Source organism: Delphinus delphis, chromosome 2 (genome assembly GCF_949987515.2).
Source record: "Delphinus delphis chromosome 2, mDelDel1.2, whole genome shotgun sequence".
In the NCBI taxonomy this organism is placed as follows: Eukaryota; Metazoa; Chordata; class Mammalia; order Artiodactyla; family Delphinidae; genus Delphinus; species Delphinus delphis.
The window spans coordinates 92,058,200-92,083,778 of NC_082684.1; the positions used below are offsets into that span (position 1 = coordinate 92,058,200).

At 37.2% G+C, this 25,579-nt stretch overlaps 1 protein-coding gene across 5 annotated transcripts in view; it reads right to left on the reverse strand.

Annotated features, from left to right (window-relative positions):
• CEP152 (centrosomal protein 152) overlaps positions 1-25,579 on the reverse strand; it is a 94,116-nt gene that overhangs the window by 48,822 nt on the left and 19,715 nt on the right. For 3 of the 5 annotated variants that reach the window (XM_060003586.1, XM_060003585.1, XM_060003583.1), the window contains exons 3-12: positions 24,549-24,655; positions 24,251-24,323; positions 23,891-24,169; positions 22,696-22,861; positions 19,856-19,999; positions 18,621-18,760; positions 15,314-15,514; positions 11,597-11,744; positions 9,861-9,952; positions 8,937-9,100 (exon numbers count right to left, since the gene is read on the reverse strand). In XM_060003586.1, coding sequence (XP_059859569.1) covers positions 8,937-9,100; positions 9,861-9,952; positions 11,597-11,744; positions 15,314-15,514; positions 18,621-18,760; positions 19,856-19,999; positions 22,696-22,861; positions 23,891-24,169; positions 24,251-24,323; positions 24,549-24,655 — 1,514 coding nt within the window. The remainder of the gene's footprint in view (positions 1-8,936; positions 9,101-9,860; positions 9,953-11,596; positions 11,745-15,313; positions 15,515-18,620; positions 18,761-19,855; positions 20,000-22,695; positions 22,862-23,890; positions 24,170-24,250; positions 24,324-24,548; positions 24,656-25,579) is intronic. The other 2 variants (XM_060003587.1, XM_060003584.1) reach the window with 1 other exon arrangement.

The window sequence follows — 25,579 nt, forward strand, 5'->3', positions numbered from 1 at the left end:
ACACACACACACACACACACACACACACACCCACACCACATGCAAGCCACCAATAAACAAAATAGGCATATTTTTTAATGGAGTGCAATCTCATTCATAATCTGGGAGAATGTAAATAAAGACCACAATAAAATATCACTACACATTAAGTGGCTAAAACTAAAAGACTGACAATAACAAGTAACAGCAAGAAGACAGAGCAATTAAAACTTTCATACACTTCTGGTGGGGATGTAAACTGGCACAACTACTTTATTATTATTATTTATTATTTTTTTTGCGGTACGCAGGCCTCTCACTGTTGTGGCCTCTCCCGTTGCAGAGCACAGGCTCTGGACGCGCAGGCTCAGCGGCCATGGCTCATGGGCCCAGCCGCTCCGCGGCATGTGGGATCTTCCCAGACCAGGGCACGAACCCGTGTCCCCTGCATTGGCAGGCGGACTCTCAACCACTGCGCCACCAGGGAAGCCCGGCACAACTACTTTAGAAAACAGCTTGGCATTACCTATTAAAGTTGAAACACAAGTACTACAAGCAATTTCACTTCATATTATATACCCAACAGAAATGTATGCACATTGTACCAGGAAATAACATTAAGACTCTATGGACAGTAGGATGGAAAATAAACTGTGGAATAGTCATACAAATAAAGTTACACACACACACACACACACATATATTTACATATATAAATGAATGAGCTACAGCTACATGCTACAACATAAGTTTCACAAACAAAATTTTGATGAAAAAAATCTAAAGAACCTATATCTATGAAAAACTAACAGCCAGAATTCATGCTTAATGGAGAATGACTGAATACTTCCTTGTAAAATCAGGAGCAAGACAAGGATGTCTGCTCTTGCCACTTCTATTCAACATTGTACTAGAGATTCTAGCTAGAGCAATTAGTCAAGAAAAAGAAGTGAAAGGCATCCAGATTGGAAAGAAAGAAGTAAAACTACCTCTATTTTCAGATGACATGATCTTGAATATAAAAGATCCTAAGGAATCCACTAAAAAACTATTTGAACTAATTAACAAGTTCAGCAATGTGGCAGGATACAAGATCAATATACAAAATCAATTGTATTTCTACACACTAGCAGTGAACCTCCTGAAAATAAAATTAAGAAAACAATCCAGCAAAAAGAATAGGCAAGAGAATAAAATACTTTGGAGTAATTTAACAAAGACATATGACTAGTACACTGAAAGCCACAAAATTATAAAAGTAGATGACTGGTACACTGAAAGAAATAAAAGAAGACCTAAATAAATGGAAAAACATCCCGTGTTCAGGGATCAGAACACAATATTGTTCTATAGATTCCCTGCAACCCCTATCAAAAGTTCAGCTGGTTTCTTTGCAGAAACTGACAAATTGATCCTAAAATTCATAGGGAAAGGCAAGAGACCCAGATTAGCCAAAGAAATCTTGAAAAAGAAAAACAAAGTTGGAAGACCCACACTTTCCAATTTCAAAAGTTACTACAAAGGTATAGCAATCTATAGGCAGTGTGGTACTAGCCTAAGGACATATAGATCACTGGAATAAAACTGAGAGTCCAGAAATAAACCCTCACATTCACAGTCAATAGATTTTCAACAAGGGTGCCAAAACAATTTAATGGAGAAGAGTCTTTTCAACAAATGGTATGAAACAACTGGCTATCCACATACAAAAGAATGAAGTTAGAACCCTATCTCATATCATATGCAAAAATTAATTCAAAATGGATCTCAAGACTTAATGTAAGAGATAAAACCCTTATAAGATAACATAGGTATAAATCTTCAGAACCCTGGATTAGAAAATGGTTTCTTAGATACCAAAAGCACAAGCAACCAAAGAAAATATACATAAGTTGGACTTTATAAAATTAAAGGCTTTTGTGCTTCAAATGATGCTATCAAGAAAGTGAAAAGACAACCCACTGAACAGGAGAAAATATATCCAAACCATATATCTGACAAGGAACTTAAATTCGGAATATATAAAAAGCTCTTAAAATTAAACAATAAAAAGACAACCCAATTTTAAAATGGGCAAAAGATGTGAATAGACATTTCCCCCCAAAAAATATACAATGGCCAACAAACACATGAAAAGATGTTCAACATAATTAGCCATTAAGTAAAAACCACATCATTAGCAAATCACCATGATGAGAAACCATTCAATACCCCCAAAGAAACTATAATTTTTTAAATGGAAAATACCAAGTGCTGATGCGGATATGAAAAAATTGAAACCTTCATTCATTGCCAGTGACAATGTAAAATGCTGCAGCCACTTTGAACTGTTTGACTATTTTTCAAAATTCTAAACATACAGTTTGAAACCATATGTCCACTCAAAAATTTGCAGCATTATTCATAATAGCCAAAAAGTAGAAACAGAAACAATCCAAATAAATGTCCATCAGCTGATGAATAAATAAGCAAAATGTGGTAAATTCATACAATGGAGTATTATTTGGCCATAAAATGGGTTAAAGTACTGATACATGCTACAACATGGATGAACCTTGAAAGCATTATGAGCTAAGTGAAAGAAGCCAATCACAAAAGACCACATATTATATGAATCTATTTAAGTGAAATGTAAAGAACAGGCAAATCCATAGAGGTAGAAAGTAGATTAGTGTTTGCCTGAGCTGTGAGGACAGGATAATGGGGAATGACTGGTAAAAAGTACTGGGTTTCTTGTGAGGGATATTGAAATGTTTTAAAATTAGGTTGTGGTGATAGATGGACAACTCTGGGTATACTTAAACACATTGAACTGTGTACACTTCAAATGGGTGAATTTTATGGTATTTGAAATACAGTTGACCCTTGAACAATGTGGAGGGTTGGGGGCACCGATTCCCCCCCACCACCTGTAAAATAAAAATACACGTTCCATATTTATTGAAAAAGTCCACGTATAAGTGGACCCCTGCAGTTCAAACCCATGTTGCTCAAGGGTCAACTGTATATCTCAATAAAGCTGTAGAAGAAAAGGAAAGAGAAAAACCACCTAATGTATGAGTTCTCTAAATAAAGGCAAACCTAATCTATAGTGTTTAGGCATGGATAATTAGGTCTTAAAAGAACAAAAAGCCAGATAAAGTTACCGTAACAGTTAAGATAGTAGTAACCTCAAGGTTATGACTGGAAAGAGGAATATGGGCAGCTACTGACAATGTTTATTTCTTGGCCTCTGTGGTAGTTCCATGGGAATTCACTTTAAAATCATGCATTAAGCTATACACTCATGTTTCATACACTCCTCTTTATGTGTTATATTTCACAATTTTAAAAGTTTTAAAAGGTAAAATAAAACTATAAAAAGTACTAGAGAAATACCATCAAGAAATTATAAGGGAAAAAAGTGATGGATCCAACTTTATAAAATTTTTAAACAGGAAAAGTGATAACCCTCAGCAATGGATAGGGTACAAAGAAATAGGTACTATCACAGATATGGGTAATAATGCAAACTACAGGGCTGCTTGACAACACTTGTATCAAAAGCCTCAAACATGCATACTCTTTAACAAGAATATTCACCCACATCTTAAGGAAATAACCAAAGACAGGAATAAAGACTCAACAAGTATGTTTATAATATTGCATTACTTAACAGTTTAAAAAATTTTAAACAGTGTATTACTAACTAAAATATAGTTCATTCATCCACATATCCGCTAGTAAGTATTTACAACATTTACTGACATCTAAAGATTTCAGAATGTACTAAGTTAAAAGTTACATTATAAAGTAGTATATTCAAAGTATTTTATCTTTAGAAACCTACAAAACAGATAATGTGGAACTTAATACCAAAATGCTAACAGTGGTTTTCTTCATGGGGGTTGAAGTAAGATTATGGGTGCTTTTAATCCGTATTTTCTTATTTTTCCATAATAAAGGAGAAAGTTACTTTTGAAAAGAAATAAATAGCTGATAGTATGTACCCTTAAAGTGATGTGATGAAAATGGAACCTCATCTGGTTCCACCCATGAGAAAAACATTCAAATTCCAAGAGGATCTTCCTTCCCACAAAATGCTTGACCAGTATTTCTCAGACTGTCAAGGTCATCAAAAACAAGGAAAGTCAGGAGGAACCTAAGGAAAAATGACTCCAAAATGTAAGGAGGTATTCTGGTGCAATCCCAGAACAGAAAAAGGACATGATGTAAAAACTAAGGACGTCTAAATAAACTATGGACGTTAGTTAATAATAATCCATCAATATTAGTTCATTAGTTGTAGCAAAGATACCATGCTGTTGTAAGATGTTAACAGGGAAAAATGGGTGCACAGTATAGGGGAATTCTTTGTACTATATTAATTTTTCTGTAAATCTAAAAATGTTCTAAAAAACATTTTTTTAAAGTCTTTCCACGTAATTGAGTTATTTGTAGTGAGGTGGATGGACTTAGAGTCTGTCATAAAGCGTGAAGTAAGTCAGAAAGAGAAAAACAAATACTGTATGCTAACACATATATAGGGAATCTAAAAATTAAAAAAAAAAAAAGGTCTGAAGAACCTAGGGGCAGGACAGGAATAAAGACACAGACGTAGAGAATGGACTTGAGCACACGGGGAGGGGGAATGGTAAGCTGGGACAAAGTGGGAGAGTGGCATGGACTTATATATACTACCAAATGTAAAATAGATAGCTAGTGGGAAGCAGCCGCATAGCACAGGGAGATCAGCTCGGTGCTTTGTGACCATCTAGAGGGGTGGGATAAGGAGGGTGGGAGGGAGACGCAAGAGGGAGGAGATATGGGGATATATGTGTATGTATAGCTGATTCACTTTGTTACAGAGCAGAAACTAGCACACCACTCTGAAGCAACTATACTCCAGTAAAGATGTTTAAAAAAAAATCTGAACTAGAAACCACAGACCTAAAGTGCTATATATATTTTTAACACTTCTGGCACATTATTAAATAAAGTCAGTTTGCTAAAGAAAGAAAGAAAAAACTAAAGTCTTTCTAAAAAAAGAAAGAATAGTACCTGAATTAACATTTTTTCCTGTTTTTCAGTTTCATATGATTTCCAATGAAATGTCAAAAAAAAATATATATATACACACACATACATACATATGTATATTGTGTGTATTATACACACATGTATACAGAGAGAAAGGATGAACAAAATATTAGGCTTTTTTTAATATTACAAAAAGAGATCCTGGCGATATACTACATATTTATCAATATACACAACTTTTGTATGTGTAATATAGTGTAAATATGTCTGTATGTGTAGATCGCCAACTTAAACCACTTCTCTTTATATAGAAATGTAAGACATAAATATAATTATATAAGAAATATAAAACATATTGCAATGCATCTTCCTGTGCTGTAAGACATGAACTAACTTTCAGCAGTTAACAAATTATGCATCCCTAACTTCTTTTCTTACTGAACCTTGACCACTGAAATAGCACATCATGTACTCCTAGAGGGAGCCAAGTCAGAGCAGAGAGAGTGCTTGCTAAAATAATTTTCTCTTCTTTCCCAAAAGGGAAAAGTCAGCAGTGGTGACCAGCCCTGTATTAGGCTCACTAGTGAGCCCTGTGAAGGTTGGTTCCCCTCAATCCAAATAAACTGTAGTCCCTTATGAAGCCTGCTGAGAAGACCTAGGGAAAAGGCATTCCACTTGTTAAATGTTTATTAGTTGAGCTTCGCAGCCAACTACAATAAGGGAGAGGGGAAGCTGTCTGCAGGCTGCATGAAGATTTAGCTACTCAAATTCCATGAACGTGAAATAGAACACTGAGGCTAAACCCTTAAAGTTTACTAGGCAGTAGCTTGAGGGAGGTGGTAGTCGGGAGTGAAAGCTTGGAGCCGCTAATATTTGGGTCAGTGATTTGAAAGCAGCTCAAGTCAACAAAGAACTAAAATTCTCAACACTGGGAAAGTGCTGCTTCCTTTTGTTCTAAGAACCACAATCCAGCAGAGGAAAGGTACACATCTAATCTCTCCTATATCTCCTCTCACTTTGAACTAAGAATAAATATTTTTACTTTTTCCTCAAAGCTGAATTCTTATCCATTAAAGTGCTGGTGGGAGGGATGAGTACAAGCTGATCTTTCTCACTTATCCTGCACTTCATTGAACATCTCCTTACTGAGCCTCAGTGACTACCCACTTGCTTTAGTTATTCCCCCCTTGCTTGGTTCAATGCAGCTGGCATTCCTTTTGGTACGACAGCAATGTGATAGCTCAAGTTTATTATCTATAGGAATGTGCTTTAAATTACTGTAGGATTTGGGTTATAAGTGCTAATTAAATAGAAAGGGCAAAGAAGTAAATACATTTTAGTAAACATCATGATGGAGCAAGTCTACTTGGAAAGACAAACCTATACACATATACATGTATTATCTACCCAATTCCCAGGCTAATTATGGCACAAGTTAAAGTAATAAGTTGGAGAGAAATCATTTTTGGCAGGAATTAAATCTTTAATCCTCTAAAACAACAACAACAACAACAAAATATATATATAAAATAATGAAGTTTAAGGCAAAAAGGTTTGACTGTCATGCAAATAAGAACCAACAGATTTACATGACAATCAAGTTTTGGGTTTAAGTACTGGTTCTGCTGCTAAGGGTCTGTCTTCTTGGGCTAAGGCGTTCAGCTCTTTGAGCTCTGGTTTTCCCTACTCTAAAATGATAATGTGGGTCCCACGTTTTCCCCAAGATTTAAATGAGGATCAAGGACTTTTTATAAAATATGTGTCCAATCAAAAGTTGATTAATATAAAATCTGATCAATGGTATATTTTAACCAAGCATCTCTTAAATAAAATAGTAACAGCTACCACTGATTAAGTGCCTAATATGTGCCAGAACTTATTACATGAGGCCCTTTATATTCATTATCTATTTTAATCCTTGTTTTATCCCCCAAGGGATACGCTATAATCTACCTGACAGAAAAAGCCTGATAAGAAAACAGGCTCAGAAAAGTCAAGAAACGTGCCCAAGGTCATAAAGTTAGTAATAAATGGCAAATCTATGATTCAAAACAAATCTGGATCTAAAGACCGTGCTCTTTCCACTAGCCCCTTAGAATTAATCTGGCATTAACAGGAAATGCATTCACAGCAGTAAGTTTTCCAGATGACTACATTTTAACTTTAAATTTTTACGTAAATCTGTTTAAAGCACATTCATCCACTTTTTGCTTTAATTAACTAACCAAAGCTGAAGGCTTTCTTCGACAACTCAGGATCATGACTGTGGACATTCTGATGTGGATCAGAACAGGCCTAGATGTATAAAGCTGCTTACCCCGGTGCTCAGCAGCTCTGGCACCATGCGTTCCTGTAGTTCTCTCCTTGCCGAGGCATAGCCGTCTGGCTGAAGCCCTGGCAGCACCTCTCCCAACTCCCTGACCCAGTTACTCTGTGGTCAGTTAGGAAATCAGGTAACTCATGGGGTACCAACAAATCTAAGTGAATATGGCCCTGGGATAAGAGCCCCAAGGTGGCTCCTAATAAATACATCCCATAATCTTGGTCTGCTATTTGCTTCTTGGCTTCTTTCTAGATTGTAGTTGGGATCTGTTGAGATGAGAGTCCCTAAAGACTGACCTCCAGATAAATGGAAACTTACTCAACTAATGTTAACATCATGTTCCACAGCATCACCTGATTGAGATTTTAATTTACTGAATCTCATTTTACTGTTTAGAAAATGGAATCACAGCATAAGTTCTAAAACTTATTGTGGAACAAACCTTGCAGGAGATTTATACATTTGTATTTAGTTGCATGATACCTGAAACACAACAGGTAGTAAATACTTTCAAGAAACACTAACGATGGCAAACTCAGTCTTAATCTATAAACAAGATGGTGGTGGTTTCAGTCAAGAATGCATTCAAGGGGGACTTCCCTGGTGGTCCAGCGGTTGGGACCCCGCACTTCCACTGCAGGGGGCACAGGTTTGATGCCTGGTCAGGGAACTAAGATCCCACATGCCACACAGTGTGGCCAAAAGATAAAAAAAATAAAATAAATTAAAAAATAAATTAAAAAACAAAAGAATGCATTCAAGAAAGGCTTTCCTTAGCCTGAATACAATCTCTTTCATCTTTATCTTTATCCCAGACCAGTAGACCAGTAGAACAAATGGATAAATGCCCCTTTGTACATCAAGCATTACATTTAGCACACAGTACTTAGTTGCGTACAACTGTGTCTCCTTTTCCCCATCAGACAAAATATAAACTCCCTGTGGGAAAGGAGAATGTCTGTTTCATCTTTTGTACTCTACTCCCAGAGCCTTGCACAGCCCCTTAGCAAGTGCTTCAAAATATACATCCTTTCCTTCGTTCATCTTTTACGTGTTTAATGGTATCTAAATGTGCTCCATCTTCTACCACGACCACTCCCCGCCCTACCCCCGCTGGTCCCTAGAAGGGACGATGAAGCACTCCCTTCCGTGACAGTGCTAAAAATATCTGTGTTAAGCAGTGTTAAAATATCTCCGTTAAGTGTAAAAGACAGAATCTGTATTTTAAAACTAAGGTCACAGTAAGGTTCCTAGGGAAAATTAACGCTTATTTTCTCATATACCATTGATAAATGCCTACTTCCAACACACAGTGTTAACATCATAAAAATAATATGCCCCCACCTTAAGTAATAAAACATACATAATTTAAGTTGTAGAATTTAACTTACATATTTTAACTATATCATTTTTACCTTATTGTAACTGCGGTGCCCTACTGCTATTGGGACAGTACAATATTAATACTTGAGGTTTTTGTTAATTTTGATTTCCGACATTGCAAGTTCATTAGAAATTACTAAAATATATTGTTCTGCACTCAAGAACCCCTTTTATTATGCACCATCAATATTATTAATGTGAATTCTTCTATAGTAAAGTATTTTCTAGATACCTCTTAACTTTGGATTTTTTCCGGTTGACTTTCTTAATACCCAAATCCACATACGATTCAGTAAGTTCTATATTTAATTCTCCTTCTGAGTCACTTGGAAATATTCCTAGTTTTGCAGCAGATTCATAGAGAGAAATTTCTTCTTTTAGTTCTTTTATTTCCTCCTAAAACACAAAATTATTGCAAGTTATATTCATTATTTTTTATAGAAGGAATCAGTCATTTTATTCTTCAAAATTCATTTTAGTGATTAATAGAAGGCAGAAGCGTTTCTTCAAATGCATTTTTGGCACACATTAAAAATATAAAGGTAGCACATGTCAGGTTTTCAAGTAAGCTGAATGAACAAATGAATAAATGAATGAGAAAACAGACGTAAACAGCTTCTCTCACTCCTCCCTCCCTTACATTTTGTCCTCCACAAAAAGCCTCCCTTGAGCTGAGAAGCTGGAGGCAGCACACATCGGCTTACTAGAGTAGAGGACAGAAGAGACTGGTTTGCCAAGAAAGTGTTGCACTTTAGTCTGCCAGTGATGAAAAGGCAAAAAATGCCTCCTTCCAGTGGAGGTAATACTGGAACTCTTCCTCCCATGGAAAACGTTAAGTGGTGCTGGAGGAGGATGTGAGAGAATGGCAGGTAACTTGTAGGTTTCCCACACCTGTAGATAAACTTATCTCTGGGACACCTCCAGAGATGAAAGGATATGCCATGCGAAGGAAGGGGCTGGGCCCTGGCTCTGCAGTTGGACAGACCTGGGCCTGACTACCTAGATGTGTGGGTGAGGTTGTGAACAACTCCCATGGGCTGGACTGGAGACGGTCCAGCCACCTCTTTTATATAGAGAAAGCCAAGGCTCAGAAAGGTGATGTAACCAACACCTAATTCAGTTACCCATGGAGTCTCTTTCCAGTGGCAACACTCACTTGCAAAGTCTTATTAATGTTTTCACTCATAGCATGTGCCTTTTGTGCCTGCTGCATCTGGAGCTGGAGCTGAGCGACCTCCTGTACTGAGCCTGTGGGAGAAAGAATCATAGAATACACCAGATGTAAAGGGACAAAGTGCCTGTGATGTACAGAAGAACCTGAATCCACTGAGGCTACAGAAGGTGGAGCTCTGCTTTATTACCTTTTAACTACCTTTTTAGGAGCACAAAGGTACAGCTTGTAGGACCCAGAAGGCATAGGTCTGGTGCAGACATTTCCCAGATTTAGTATGGCTCCCCATAGGTCCTTGGGAAGTTGAAGACACAGGCTACTGTGACTTTGCCATGAATCAAATCAGCCACGTCTACAGACCTTAACACTCCACAAGTCCTTTAATAGGAGCAGAACATTCCAGCTCACAGAAAGCCAGAGCAAAAATTCTTTGGAAACCATTTCTACCGTCTAATAAGAAGACTACATCTTGCTGCCTTTCGCTTCTCTCTGAGTTCTTTTATTTCCACCACCCCACCTCTGCATGTACAAGAAGCATATTGGTATTGTACTTTTGAAGCTCTAGTAACCTAATATTCTAAATGGTTAAAAGGTTCCCATTTTAAAAGGACTTTATTGGATTTCCTCAAAAGAAAATGAGCATCTGGAAAGTGGTTAAGCAAAGTAATGATGGCATATAATGCAACAAAAGAAAATCATATTTTCAAAGTCTTTAATGGCAAAGGAAAAGGCTAAGTAATGCCATGTGAAACAAAAGGATACAAAACTGAACACAGAGGTGGGACCTAAATGGAGTATGATGAAAATTTTGCCTCCACCAAAACACACACACACACACATTTAGACAGTCTTTTCAACTTCTGAATAACCCACTCTTACATACATTGTATCAACAGTCTGATTGACATCATATGCCAAGGTCTGACTTTCATATATCAGTTGATGAATGATCACTGAGCTATCTTCAGTGTGAGCTATTCACCAGCAAACCAGGCAGTTTTGTCTGTACAGTAGTGTTTATATAAACATTTGATTATTTTATTGCATTTTACTATCATATCATTTTATTAAATAAGAAATAAAAGTACTACTGAAAGTGATAGGAAGCATATGTCTCAAACTTAATACCACGAAGACCATACGAGAAATCTTAAGTGTGACAAAAAACGTAACTTATGGGCTTCAACTGACCAGGTAAGTGGCTACTCCACTTAGAAGAAAAGAAAAATTAAAGAAGTTATATAAAAGGATAGAACTATATGATCAAAGATCAAGTCTAAAAGCAAAATATAGTGGGATTTCATGACCATTTTTAGCTTTCAGGTATAGAACCTATCTTAACATATATTTTATTGTTCAATTTTTTCACATTCAGCTTTGATTTATTTTAAAATATACTGTGTACAGAAGCAGGGAATTGTCTGTATGTGTGTGTTCATTTCACTTGAAGGAAATACATTTAAACATTAACAACAGTTATCTCTGGGTAGTAGGATTATTGGCTATTTTTATTTTCTACCTTATACTTGTCTGGGTTTTCCAAATTATCTAATGAAAATACACCACACCTCCATACATATATACCAGTAACGATGTTAAAACAAATTTTGCCACCAATGATCTTTTCTGTCTTTTCTGGATTTAACTCACGGATCCTACTGTGTGCTCTCCAGATATTTCTACTAGCCTTCTGGGGAGCCACCGCTCACGCAGACACCGACCTGAGTGCAACAAGTTGGCACACTGCTTCTGGCTCTCCTCCAGGCTTCTCGTCAATCTGTTAATGATTTCAGTCTTTTCTAATTTGGTTGCTTCTTGATTCCTTTCCAGTTGTTTAACCTGATTTTTCAAATGACAGCAAATATCTTCCTAAATAGAAAAAGTGTCCAAGAAGTCATTTTCATGATCAGTTAGTTATTAAATATTAAACTAACAGTTATGATCTTACATAGTTGGATTTTAAGTCAAATATAAAAGCATCACCTGGCAGGATCACCTCTTTTACAAGGTCAAGTGCACAGGACTGGGAGTCAGAAGAACACACTTATACGATCAAGTCATCAACTTCTCAGTCTGTTTTTTCTTTTGTAATTATGATAATAAACGTTGAATCTGAATTTGATGGCTTCTAAAGTCCCTCTCTGCTCTATATGCATAAGGCACTGTTGTTCTAAAACTAGATTCTATTCAAGCCAAAGGAAATGTATTACATGCTTATTTGCATTTTACAGTCTCAGTATAACTGTATGTATACATATTGAGGCAGACCACTTTGAACCATGGAGTTTGTAGCCCAAGTCAGCAAGGATACAGACAAACACATGGAAACTCACTCTATGCTGAACAGCCAAAAGCTCATTCTATTCTGAACAGCCAAAAATTATCTCTCCCTCTTCTGAACTTCTTTTAAACTTGATCTGTTTCTCTCATGTTTTTCCTTCTACCTTTTACATGTCTTATTTCTCTTAATAGTCTCTTTGAAGGTGCCTGTGCAGTGTCCTATACGTAGGGAGTGCTACCAAAAAACACTTGAAAAATGTCGAAGAAAAACAGACAGGATAAATGTGTGAGTGTATGGAAATACATGGAAATATATAGAAAATCCAGAGCATGTATATAATATATTCAAATGTCTACAAAAAGAAACTGTGTTTGGAAGTAACGAGCCATGGGAATCCCATTCCCAGGTAGAAGAAATCATCACCCCTCATTCAAAAAGGGCTACACAGGCTGAATTCCAAGCCAATAGCAGCACATGTGAGAGGCAGAGGAGTAAATTAAGGTAATTGGCTGACGTTACCTGAAAAAGCCTGAGGAAAATAAGTAGTAAGAGGAATATCAAGAAAGGACTTTGAAGCAGAGAGAAGGCATGTGGGGCCTGATTTATAGCATAATCTAAAGCCCAGTAATGCCTTAAGAATACAAATAGAAAATACATCTCATAAGGATACTACTAACAGTCTCCTTAAGCAGAGGAAAGGGACTCTGAAGTCTCCTCTTTTAGCTTAAAAATTCATGTGAATTTTGTATTCTATTTCATAATGTAGTCATGTTTGCTTTAAAGTTTTTCTACCAAATTTTTGAGCAAAATGAAGCTTCTGGAAATTGGTCCATGTTTATTCAACCGTGCAAACCTCTTGGCACACTGCTGCTGACTCCGAGGCCAGCTTGAAAAGCTTGGTTCTAAAGCACCAAAGTAACATGGCAAACACAACGAATGAGCTAATATTCATGACAGTGTGAATGTGTGTGCAAGAGGTGGGGGACAACTAACATTTATGTGCCAGGGAGGCCACAATAGCTTTTACAAGAGACTGAGAACTGGCCAAAAAAAGTTCAACAAAAGGTAGTTATGAAAACCATTACAAAGAAGAGGCAGACCATGGCAATAATTTGACTATATGCAACAATCAATTAAGAGTTCCCTGGTGGCCTAGTGGTTAGGATTCTGGGCTTTCACTGCCACGGCCCGGGTTCAATCCATGGTCAAGGAACAAAGATCCCCACAAGCTACATGGACAGGGACAGGGAAAGAAAGTGTCTTAGGCAACAATCAATTAAGCCACTCTGTTTCCTGTTGACAAGTTCAGGGAAACAGATTATACTCATAAAACTATGCAATTTAGGGCTTCCCTGGTGGCGCAGTGGTTGAGAGTCCGCCTGCTGAGGATCCCACATGCCACGGAGCGGCTGGGCCTGTGAGCCATGGCCGCTGAGCCAGCGCGTCCAGAGCCTGTGCTCCGCAACGGGAGAGGCCACAACAGTGAGAGGCCCGCGTACCGCGAAAAAAAAAAAAAAATATATATATATATATATATATATATATATATATATATATATAAAATGCTGAGCCAACTGATAGCAAATTGACAGCACAAAAGGGATACCAGAGGAAACATTCCCAGAAAGGAAAAACCCTAGGCACTTTGGAATCACCACTTTGCAAAGCAGTTATACAACTATAAGCAGAAGCTAACATCAGTGCTATGCTATGCTCCATTTAAAAAAAAAAAAGAAAAGAAAAATCACTCACAGAATGCAACAGTGGAAAAGGCCTTAATCAGTAACTTCAGCGTATGGTTCAGGGGTCTGAAGCCCAGTCAGCACAGAATTAAAACTTTGTTCTGTCTAGGGTTCTAGTCTAGGGTTCTTCTATTGAGGGGATGGGGGAGGTGAGAAAAGAGAATGGAGCAGGCACAGGGGTTGAACACACTAGGAATTGCTCCCAGCCTGTCCCTGTGTAATTGTGCCCACGTCAGCAGAGAATGGAGAGATCCTCAACCCAGCATGGAAAAGCCACCAGACTCCACTCCTCTCGTCATGCAAGGAGGCACCACTCTCCCCGTCCAACTTTCATGCTGCTACCCAAACACAGACAAGCTTAGTAAAACCATATCTCAAATTCCATTTGTTTAAAATATTATATAAAGTGGACTTAATAATTTGTCACAGGCTTTGTCTTTCCCCACCCGTATATATCCTTCACACTGATCAAATTCACAATATTTTTCTACATAAAAAGAATGAAAAACCTTATGTAGGAAAATAAGTCTAATAAAAACATAAACACATATGAAAGTAAAATAAAATGAAATGGTATACAATTATTATTGCCACTAACACAATCTTATACAGCTCTAACTAAATCATGGAAAAATTTAGAGTCAGCTGTATAAATAAGAAAGAACAACCCAAATCAGTGTGAATTTTAAGTGTGGTGGGATTTTCCAGACCCTCACATCTTATTATTCTTCTCTTCTTTCCTTGGGTTAAATTAATTCTGAAATTACATTGAGAAAAATGATCTCTGAAATGTTATTCATTCAACTGATTCCCTGGGGTTTTGGAGCACAAGCAAACCCACTATCTGACTCACCCTCAGCTTACAACATTTTATTCTCTTTGGGGCAAAGGTGAAATAAAAACTGTGAAATATGCTCGAGTTTCATATCTAAATGATTTTAGATCAGAATCTCTTCCCTATTGATTACACTATTCTCCAAATTAACTCTTCTCCCAAGATCTAGACAATCTTTATTGACAGGTTAATAACCAAAACACTGGGAGACCCAAGAAAAGCCTTCTCCTCCTGGTTAGCTCCCAGGACAACCTCTCAAGTCCAGGCCAGCTCCCAGACACTCCTTCCTTTCAGTCCGGATTTTTCTAGGTCATATGAACAATATGCACAAATACTCGACAAACGAAGAACTAGTAATGTGAGAACTGAGAAAGTACTAACCAATCCTATAAGAGGAAGGATTTCCAATAGTATGTCTTGAAGGCATATTCATAGATAAAACTCTTTAGACTTTTAAATTATACTCATACACCTACTGCAAACAACCAGCATTTCTATATGATGCATTGCAAAATGTCAGTTATAAAAAATAACCAGCTTTACTTGTTTGTAACAGTTGCTCATTTGAAATCATCCCAACCTGTTCTTTAAGTGCAGTAACCGTAGCATCCAATTTCCTTTGCAAGGACAGCACCTGCTCTTCATACTTCCTTGTGAGGCCCATGACGATGCTCTCATGCTGCTCCCTCGCACGCTGAAGTGATTCCGAATGACGCAGGTCCAGCAGCTGCTGCTTCAGGCTGTCCAGAGCCATTTCAGTTGTTCTGGACTTCTTAATCATCTAGTAAATACACACAGGACACCTATGCTTACGGTATTTTGACTCTGTGCTCTCTTTATGAATTTTAACTCTAAAAATCAACCACGCTTAATTAAAATGAAAGTAGAGAAGAAAGGGTCTCCCCATGGTGGCTCTAGTTCCTTAAGACTTCCCTAGCTGGGACCCACCAGGCCCATGGTTGCTGGAAACATTATTCACGGAGAAAAAAAATCTGTGGTTGTTCGAGGACAGTGAAAGAGGATTTTGCGCAAATGATGGCAACATAGGTACCAGGCAAGGAATCTGCTGCTTCTATACCGGTCCCAGTGCTGTTTGCATCCCTCTTTGCTCCAAGTGTAGGGGGAAATCCAATTGTTAGGTCATAGATAAATGACAACTGTTTCCTGAGAGACTGATGACACCTGTCAATGGTCACTTACTAAAATGGAAGTTTTGAAAACTGTAACTGTATAGCTGTTATGAAATAATTGTGTAGCAGGTTAAATAATGGCTCCCAAAAGATGCCCATGTCCTAACCCCTGAAACCTGTGAATATGTTATGTTACATGGCAAGGGGAAATTAAGGTTGTGACTGAATTAAAGTTGCTAATCAGATGACCTTAAAATAAGGAGACTGTCCTGGATTACTAGGGTGGACCCAATGTACACAGAAGGGTCCTTAAATGAGGAAAACTGAGGCAGAAAAGTCAGAACCAGTAACTTCTGTCTCTGAAGATGGAAATGAGCCATACACCAAGGAATGCAGGTGGCCTCTAGAAGCTGGAAAAGGCAAAAAAAAAAAAAAAAAAGTATTCTCCCCTAGAGCCTCCAGATAGCAACACAGCACTACTGACACCTTGATTTTAGCCCAATGAGATCCACGTCAGACTTCTGAACTTCTACCTGTAAGGTAATACATTTGGGCTGTTTTAAGCCACTAAGTTTGTGGTGATCTGTTACAGCAGCAATAGAAAACTAATATACTTGGTGATTCTGTTGCTTTTTAAATTTATGCTACTTTATTTTTTATAAATGTAATTTCCAACTTATAAAAAGATTACCAAAAGATTATGTAGGTTACGACATAAAAGCAATTCAACTCTTTAATAACTACCATTTTTCAAAAAGTTTAAAATGATGATAATCTATATTACACACAAAAATTAAAATTTCAAATGAGGCCTCTTCTTCATTCTGTTCCAGAGATTGCCTATTTATCCAAATACCACTTTAACTGCTTAAGACATTCATTCATTTGTTCAGTAAATAAGGTGGACACTTTGTGCCAGGCAGGGTTCCAAGCACTTAAGGACATGATGACAAAACAGCCAAGGTCTAAAGTCCTACTACTTTCTGGTGAGAAAAGACAGAAAAGAGCTTCCCTGGTGGCGCAGTGACTGAGAGTCTGCCTGCCGATGCAGGGGACACGGGTTCGTGCCCCGGTCCGGGAGGATCCCACATGCTGCGGAGCTGCTGGGCCCGTGAGCCATGGCCGCTGAGCCTGCGCATCCGGAGCCTGTGCTCCGCAACGGGAGAGGCCACAACAGTGAGAGGCCCGCGTACCGCAAAAAAAAAAAAAAAAAAAAGACAATAACAAGTAAACAAAAGAGATAATTTCAGATATTTTTTAAATAAAGTGATAAAATATGACACAGTGAAGGGGAGTAAGAATGTGAAGCAATAGGCTACTTTAGATGTAAGGTGGATGGGAAGTCCTCTCTGTTTTTAGCTGAGGGTTTAAGGACGAGAAGAAACCAGACATGAGACAACATTCTTTAACCTTTTCCACTTAACCATCAAGAACTAGCCACAAATCTCATCTAAAACCAAGTCACTTTCATTTTTAACCACCAAAATGGTATTACTCTCATGAATCACCCACCACCAGGCTTGGTTACCAATGACTTGCGACTATTTCCCACAGTCAAATGGCCACCCATCTCATTAATCAAAGAATGTGCCACCACTTTCGAGGCAAGTCTGTTGGGGTTAGAAAATTTAGGTTCTGATGCTTTGTCAGTAACTGGCTTTGTAATCCTGGAAAAGTAATTTGACCTCTCCAAGACTTGGTTACCATCCATAAAATGGTAAATACAACGTCTCACTAATCAAAATCCCAACAAGATTTTTTATAAAGCATGAGAAGTTGATTTGCAAGATCTAGAAGAAAAAATGTGAAAAAGAGCTACTAAATATTTTAAGAATAGTACGGGTAGCCCTTGTTTACCAAATTCCAAAACACAACATAAAGCTACACTCATGATAGTACCAGGGCAAGAACAGAGAAACATAAGGAAAAAGAAATACACAGGTTAGGTCAGTTTTGAACACTGTACTGACCACCTATTATGTGCCAGGCAGTGGGCTTATGGTGGGGCTACTAAGATGAGCGCCACCCGTTCTTGCCTTCAATATGTTCTAGATCTGTTATAACAGATGTGATCATGTGGCTTGGGGAAGAAAACAGGAAAGACTTAGGAAAAGAAAACACTTGAGCATGGGCTTGTTCATGAAATAGCAGTGTGTTGAGGAAAGGGCATTCCAGAGACAGGAGACAGTACATATCAGTACATAAAAACAACAGACAGACTGTTGAGTTTGAGGAAAGTTTGAGAAGAGTAAGAGAAGAAAAAGGGAAGGATCAGACAGTCATCTCAACACCATACTTCACCCCACAAGTAAAGCAGGGTCATTGAAAGGCTTTAAGCAAGGGAAAGATATAACTACAACTGTACTTTAGAAAGATTACTCAGATGGCCAGATGAAAGAGTTAGGAGAAGGGGTAAAACATTACAGGCTAGTTAAGAGACTTTTGCAAAAATGGTAAAATCCTGAATTAGGGACATGTAGACAGAAATGAAGAGACCCAACAGAACACAGTGGCTGATTGGATGAAGGGGAGCAGAGGAGCTGAGGTCTCACCGCCCCCCGATTTCTGGTGTATAGATGACTAGGTGGATGGGAGACCCATTCCTCCAAGGAAAGGGAAAGGAATGTAGGCTTATGGTAGAAGAAGGTGTAAACTTCAAAGTTCTAAATTCAGTCCCACAACACCAAACGTTAAGTAACTAACATTTCATTGGAAGAAACAGCTGTTTACCATAAGTAATGAAGATCAAATATTTACCTGTTCTTCATTGAGTTTTAATGCTTGTATTTGGGTCTCCAGTGCTTTTATTTGTGCTTCAAGCTGAATTTCTCTTTCTTTTCCATTCTGAAAGAGTTTCTGTGATTCTCGAAGGCTGAGGGCCAAACCATCCTTTTCATCTAGAGTATTTAAAATTTTTATATAAATAATATGTTACTGTAGAGGGACCCTATACTGTAGAGGGACCCTAATTGTCACAATCTCTATCAAATATCAGATCTATATCACATAAATGTTGTAGTATTTAATTCAATTCAGATAATGAAATTCACTTGATTTCGAGAAAACTTCTTAGAAAGGTTTCAAAAACGAATGTGAGTGACACCAAAATTTTTTTTTTTTTTTTTTTTTTTGCAGAACAGGAACCACTCTCTTCAAAAGTCTTAATGTATCCCCTTGAGGACCAAAAGGTCCCCTAACAATCATTTCAGCATTTGTTACTTGAGAAGCTACATAGATATGACAAACACCTGCTAATCGAAGAAGGAATCTGAGGACAAATTACTTTCTATACATACTTGCAATGAACGCTTAAATTCACCTAATCTTATATTCTTACCACATACGTTATTGTAACAGTTCACAAGTTCTCACAAAATAAATTTCATGAGCATTACAGAAAGAGATCTTTTCACTATCAAGTCTGAAATGAGCTGGAGTTCAGTCACAAAATTATTCTACAAAGCAAAGTTCAACACTGACCAAAACTACAGAGAGCATGAAGAGTAAGCAATTATAATTTGAAATCTGTGTTTACACTATGTGCTTCTCCCAGAGATGACTGCGTTTTCTCCTTGGCACTCCCAAAGCAGTTCAGGATCACAAACTCTTACTTGGATTAAAACATTAGGCTAATTTGTAGGCTCAGAAAATGTACTGCAAACTAAACACAAGTCTCTTTGGGAATTGGAGGTAAACCATGTAAGGATACAACAACTTTTTAGGATGGAATGCTATCAGCATATTTAAATAATGTTCACTGATCCTAACAGAATAGAAAGAAGGGAAATAATGAGGACCTCAAATCTGGAGAGAAATCCAAGGCAATGGGTCAAAAGTCCTAGATTTTCGTTTCGTGCTGACTAATTCACTCTGAGCCGCTGACCAAGTACGTCAACCTCTCTAAGCTTCTTATTTGAAATGAGATTATTGGAAACAATCTATCTAGCTCAACTGACCTCATACATGACAGCACCCAACAGTTGTCATCTTACCTTTTATTATCAGAAGCTGGTGATTCAGATATCTAATTTGACGTTCGCTTGCATCTAACTTTTCCACTAAATTGTCTAGTTGTCTCTCCTTTGCTTTGTTAAGAACCTGTAGTTGAATAATCTGCATATTTTCTACAGAGTCTGCTTTGGAATTAAAAACAATTTATTAGATAAAAGCATAGCAAAATATAAATTTGTGGTCATTTAGGACAATGTTTAGGACAATGTTTTTCAAACTGCAAATACAACTCATCAGAGTATCATGAAATCAATTCAGCAGATTGTGACTAGCATTTTTAATAAAAAATGTTACCAAACCAAAACTTGGGTCTGCTCACACAAGTGTAGTAAAGCCAATCTACTGACGCCAGGTTCTGGTGAAGGAAAGTGCAGCGTTTATTGTGAGGTGCCGTACAAGAAGTCCGGGACAGCTGATGCTCAGAAAGCCCGAACTCCTTGAATGGCACCTTACAATAATGCTGCACTTTCCCTCACCACAACCCGGTGTCAGTAGATTGGCTTTACTACACTTGGGCGAGCAGACCCAAGTTTTGGTTTGGTAACAAGATTAAATAGAATATATCAGAGTGTATCATGTCGTAGAAATCAGTATTATTATGTGAAACTTCTGTTTCATTTACATAATATTTATATAGATAAATATTATAGACCACATCACAATGTAAAAATTGTACTTCTTACTATGGTCACTACCAGAAAAGTTTGAAAAGTCACTAGTTTGGTGTATAACTCTGAATCGCTACCATTTTGGCTAATGAAAAGTAAGTATAGGGAATTCTCTGGTGGTCCAGTGGTTATGACCCCGCACCTTCACCTCTGAGGGCATGGGTTCAATCCCTGGGTTGGGGAACTAAGATCCCGCAAGCTGTGCGGCATGGCCAGGGAAAAAAAAAAAAAAAAGAAAGAAAAAGAAAAGGAAGTATATATCAATTGCAAAGGAATAGAGTTCCATGCTTTCATAAAATTGAAAAAATAAAAGTACATCAACTTCTATAAAACCATTTTCAAAGAAAATTTCTTAAACTATTTTATTTTAAGCAGGAATGAATGCATATTTACACTGGCACAGAACTGCTGAATTAATAAATTAAAGAATAGATTAATAAAGAATTTTGAGGTCTTCTTTCAGAAACAAAGTCATTTTAAGGACCACTTAAAAATCATTGGGGGAAAAAACGAAAAACGTGATTTGTAGGAGAAGGATAATCCTTCAACTACACAATGACAAATATTTTTCATTTCCTAAAAGAACAATGCTTCTACATGCTAACAAATGAAACAGTCTTCTGTTTAAAAAAAGACATGGTTAAACCCCCAAAAATTGAAGACTGAAAACTCTGTTACAAGTCAAACTCCTCTTGGGCCTTAGAACAGGGCTAGCCCAGGAATAAACACAGTCTACAAGCCACTCCTCTCTTCAAACTCAATTTTTTAAACTACTGTTACTAAGAAGCTATAATCACTAAATTAGGCACTACCATTAAGTTATTTAATTAATTTCCAAATGTCAAATTTAGGCAAATATGTAACTGACTTAAACAAAAAAATAAATCAATGTGATAAAATGCAGACTGTTAAGGAAGTGATGAAAGGTGATATACGCAAAACAACCAGGAGCTATAAATGTAACTGAACACAGCAGAACTGAAAGAGTAATGCCAAGATATCAGGCCACTGTTGGGATACTTACTTATTTACTCAACTCCAAAACAGTTATGCCATACACACTATCCACTTCCACAAAAACTCAGGAGAGAGAGAGGCTACCCCCGCACATTTGCTGATGACTCCCTGGGGGAAAGGGCATTCTGGCCGCCTCCCCCGTAACTATCCTGTAGTCTAAGCATGAGATGGAAGCAGCACCATGAAGTTAGGGCCACTAAGTCCAGTTTTCTCATTGGCACAGTGCCAGAACCCCAGAATACCCAGTATGACTTTCCCCTGCTTCTTAAATGTAAAACAAAGAAAAAACCTGCTGTCACACTCTAGAATCACAGTGGCTCTTCAACACGCACAATAACTGGAAGTCATTTCACATGCCAGAGTATGATAACAAAAGTTGGACATATGAAAACACTGATTCAGGTTAGTCAGGTACAAGTTTGGTTTTGAATGTTTAGATCTCCTCAAAATTTTCTAGTAGCGCTTTTCTCATTCATATTGATACATACACTATGTAAAAGAAATTATTTTGGCAAGTGTCACATGACTAAACCTGAGATGTAAGTCTAGTTTTAATTTTGAGTATAAAGTAATTTATATAAGAGTTACCTAATACAGTAAAACTCTAAAAACCAAAAAAAAAATTCAGATAGTGGTTGACTTACATTTCTATATAACGAAAAATCTAAGATTGAAAGGAAAACTACATTTCACTTTCCAAATTAGATTTCAGTTAAAAAAATATATGAAGTTAATGAAGTCTTAACCAAGTAAAATGACTAAAATATAATACAGCTGAGAAAATTTATTTTAATTTTTCATTAAGGAAAATTTCAAATATATAAGAAGGTAGAGAGGAGAATACAATGAATCCCATGAACCTGTCTCCTAGATTCAACGATTGTGAATTCATGGCCAGTCTTGCTTTACCTATATCCCCACCCAAACTTACCCCCCAACAACATGATATTTGAAGTCAGTTCTAGACTTCATTATCAGTTTATTCATTAATACTTCAGAATATATCTCTTAAAATAGGACTCTTTAAAAAAATTCCATTATCATACTTAAAAATAATAATAATTCTTGAACATGCTCAAAGTGCTCAAAGCTCTCCAATTATGTGATTAAGAAATAAATATAAACTTGATACCTACTTTCACTAGCTCCTAAAAATTGCTGTTGCAGGCCTTCAAATGTGTCACTTCCTGCGACGTCCTGGGCTGGTGAGCCATTATTCTGGGCAAAAGACTGATAAGGTTTATATGTCACTTTATATGATTCCAAAGCTTGACAACTGGGACCTTGTGACATACCAAATTGCTATTACAAGATGATAAATGAAATTGACAATTAGGATTTGGTCTTTGCTTCAAAAATTATCTGAATTAGACAACTTAGTTTTGCTATAGAACTTAATTGTGGTACAATTACAAACTTTATACATACATCTTTGCTTAAAAATAGCACTTATTGTTATTTAACACTGTTCGTTGAAAGCCTGCAATTGTACTTTTGAGCATATAATGGGGCCAATTCCATAAATAACACTCAAGAATTCCAGTAAGATTGCAATAACAAGATACATATGCAATATGCATATGCAATAACAAGAACGTGATACAATGCTTCATATGTAATAAATACTCAATAACTTTTGTGGAATGAATAACATTTTATAGAGATGGAAGAGAAAATGACCACCTTAAAAGGACCAGAAAATTATCCTGTCATCAGGTGACATAGAATATCTATTGGCAAAATGAGGCTTTCACTCTCATTGAGAAAGTCTAAGAAGAAGCTAACTGCATCCTAAGGCTTTGCTTCATCAAACTCTCCCAGGGAGGAAAAATAAGTGTTTCTTTCCTCAACATTCATCCTGTCTACTGCTGTATCATCACAAAACAGATATCAGCTTTGAAGCATTTGACCCAAAATCTGTGATAAGGGTGATGAGGTAGACAATCAAGGTAACTGACTGGTGTCATCTAGGATTAACCGCTTTCAAACTATATCAGGATACCTGAACGTAGCTTTTCACTGGAGCATAGTAAATGGTAGAAGCCAGAAGCAGCAATAAATGGAGATGGCTATTCTTTGACAAACTTAACTTTTAATGTTTAATTGTTTCCACAAAGTCTCTATTTTAAAATTCTCATTTAAGATTACTTAGATTGTAAACAGAAAACAGCATGACTAATTCAGCATGAGCCTGAATAAATGCACTCTCAGCAATATTTGTACTTAAGTCTTACTGTTGCACTTACGAATATTTCTTAATGACACACACACAGCAAATGCGTGTACACACATACACAAATTCTTGAAAGTAAAGTCAAGTTCTTACAATACCTGAAAATGATTCCTTTGAGGATCAGAAAATGTGATTACATTGTTTGGTTGGCTGTTAAATTCCTGCCTCTGACCGCTGGCATATGGCCTAAAGTTTTCAGGAAGGTCATATAAATCAGTCTGTTCATATTCACTCGGAGGGCTATAACCACTACCGCCTTCATCTCCACCTCCTTCAGGATGATACCCAGGATGCTGGTCTTCAGTTCTACTTTGATTCTCTTCCCAGCCGTTGCCCCTTTTCTCTCCAATATACACATCCCGAATCTCATTGTAGTCCTATTAGATAACAAGAGTAAAAGAAAAGCACTAAGATCTGTTCCCACCCTCATCAAAGTCATTATCACACCAGATACTTACATTTACACTTGGAGATTTAGGCAGCACTTGATGCTCATTCCAGTTCATCGCCAATTGCTCAGAATGATGTGGTCTTGAGAAAAAATCAATACTTTAGATTAGAGCCTATCATTTATTTGGACATACACATCACAAAGAACCCCAAGATTTTAACGTGTTTTCCCTCCAAACTTCTTCTGAAAGTTTAAGAATTAGTCTACAATTTTACAATCATATCCATTATTATTGCCTGCAAGAGAATCTAAAGAAAAAGACATAGAATTGTGATATACAAGGGAAAGGGATTTGGGGTCCTTACTCTTCCTCTCTGCCATCCTCACTGCAGTCCGAATAGTGGAGTTCGGAGGAGGACAGGTCATCATCATCCAGCATATCGTGAGGAAGGTCTGTGAGTAACTGCTGCAACTGAGACAGGAAGGTCAGCGTCGATATCACATTGGCTTAAACACAAGATGCCAAACCAAAGCTGCCTTGGAACGAGTGATTTTGACTGTAGAAGTCAAAGAAGTTCCTAATTTCTCTATGTAATCAATGTCTTAAATTCCACAGGAATTACGTTCATCATTTCACTTGGGGAAAGGGAAACACATAAACATCAGGATTTATATTAGAAGGCTTTACCTTCTTCTACAAAGGTCTTAGATTCAAATACACATACAACAGGATTTTCAAATTTCTTTAGGCAAACACAGCAAGTCATAATAATGGTATGATCACTGTATCATATTGTATCATGTTATGGATTCTACCAGTAATCAGACCTGGAGAACTTGACAATCAGATACCCCCTGAGGGAATCTGAGTAGCCAGATGTGCTTTGCCCAGGTGATAAGGGTAGCAGCAGCAGCAGGTGGCCTAGAAGCCCTTAAAAGCTCAATAATGTGATAGAAACCTCTTGGGGAGTGACTAATTGGTAGACAGCCGTCCAGTTCCAATGATGAAAAGATATACAATGGTTGGCTCTTATAAACAGTTGAGTAAAAAGAAGCTGTAAGATTCAGGGGGTTACAGATAAAGCACTGTCAAAAGCATGACTCTAAAACTGACGTACAAGCACATGACTCTGCTCTCCATTTTCCTAGAAAAATTACATCTTTAATATTCTCTCTTATAACAACTAGATAAATTCACTCAAGTTTCAAGATAAACCGTGATAAAGAGACAAATGAATTGTCTAATTTGTTGAACTTCAATATCTATAAATGTCTTTCTTCAAATCCCAATATAATGGCTTAAAATTTGTAATAATAAGATTCAAATATTATGTTACTAAAGAGTCAACAGACTGCCTGTAATGACTTCTCTTTAAAAGTTAAGCACCAGTTAGAT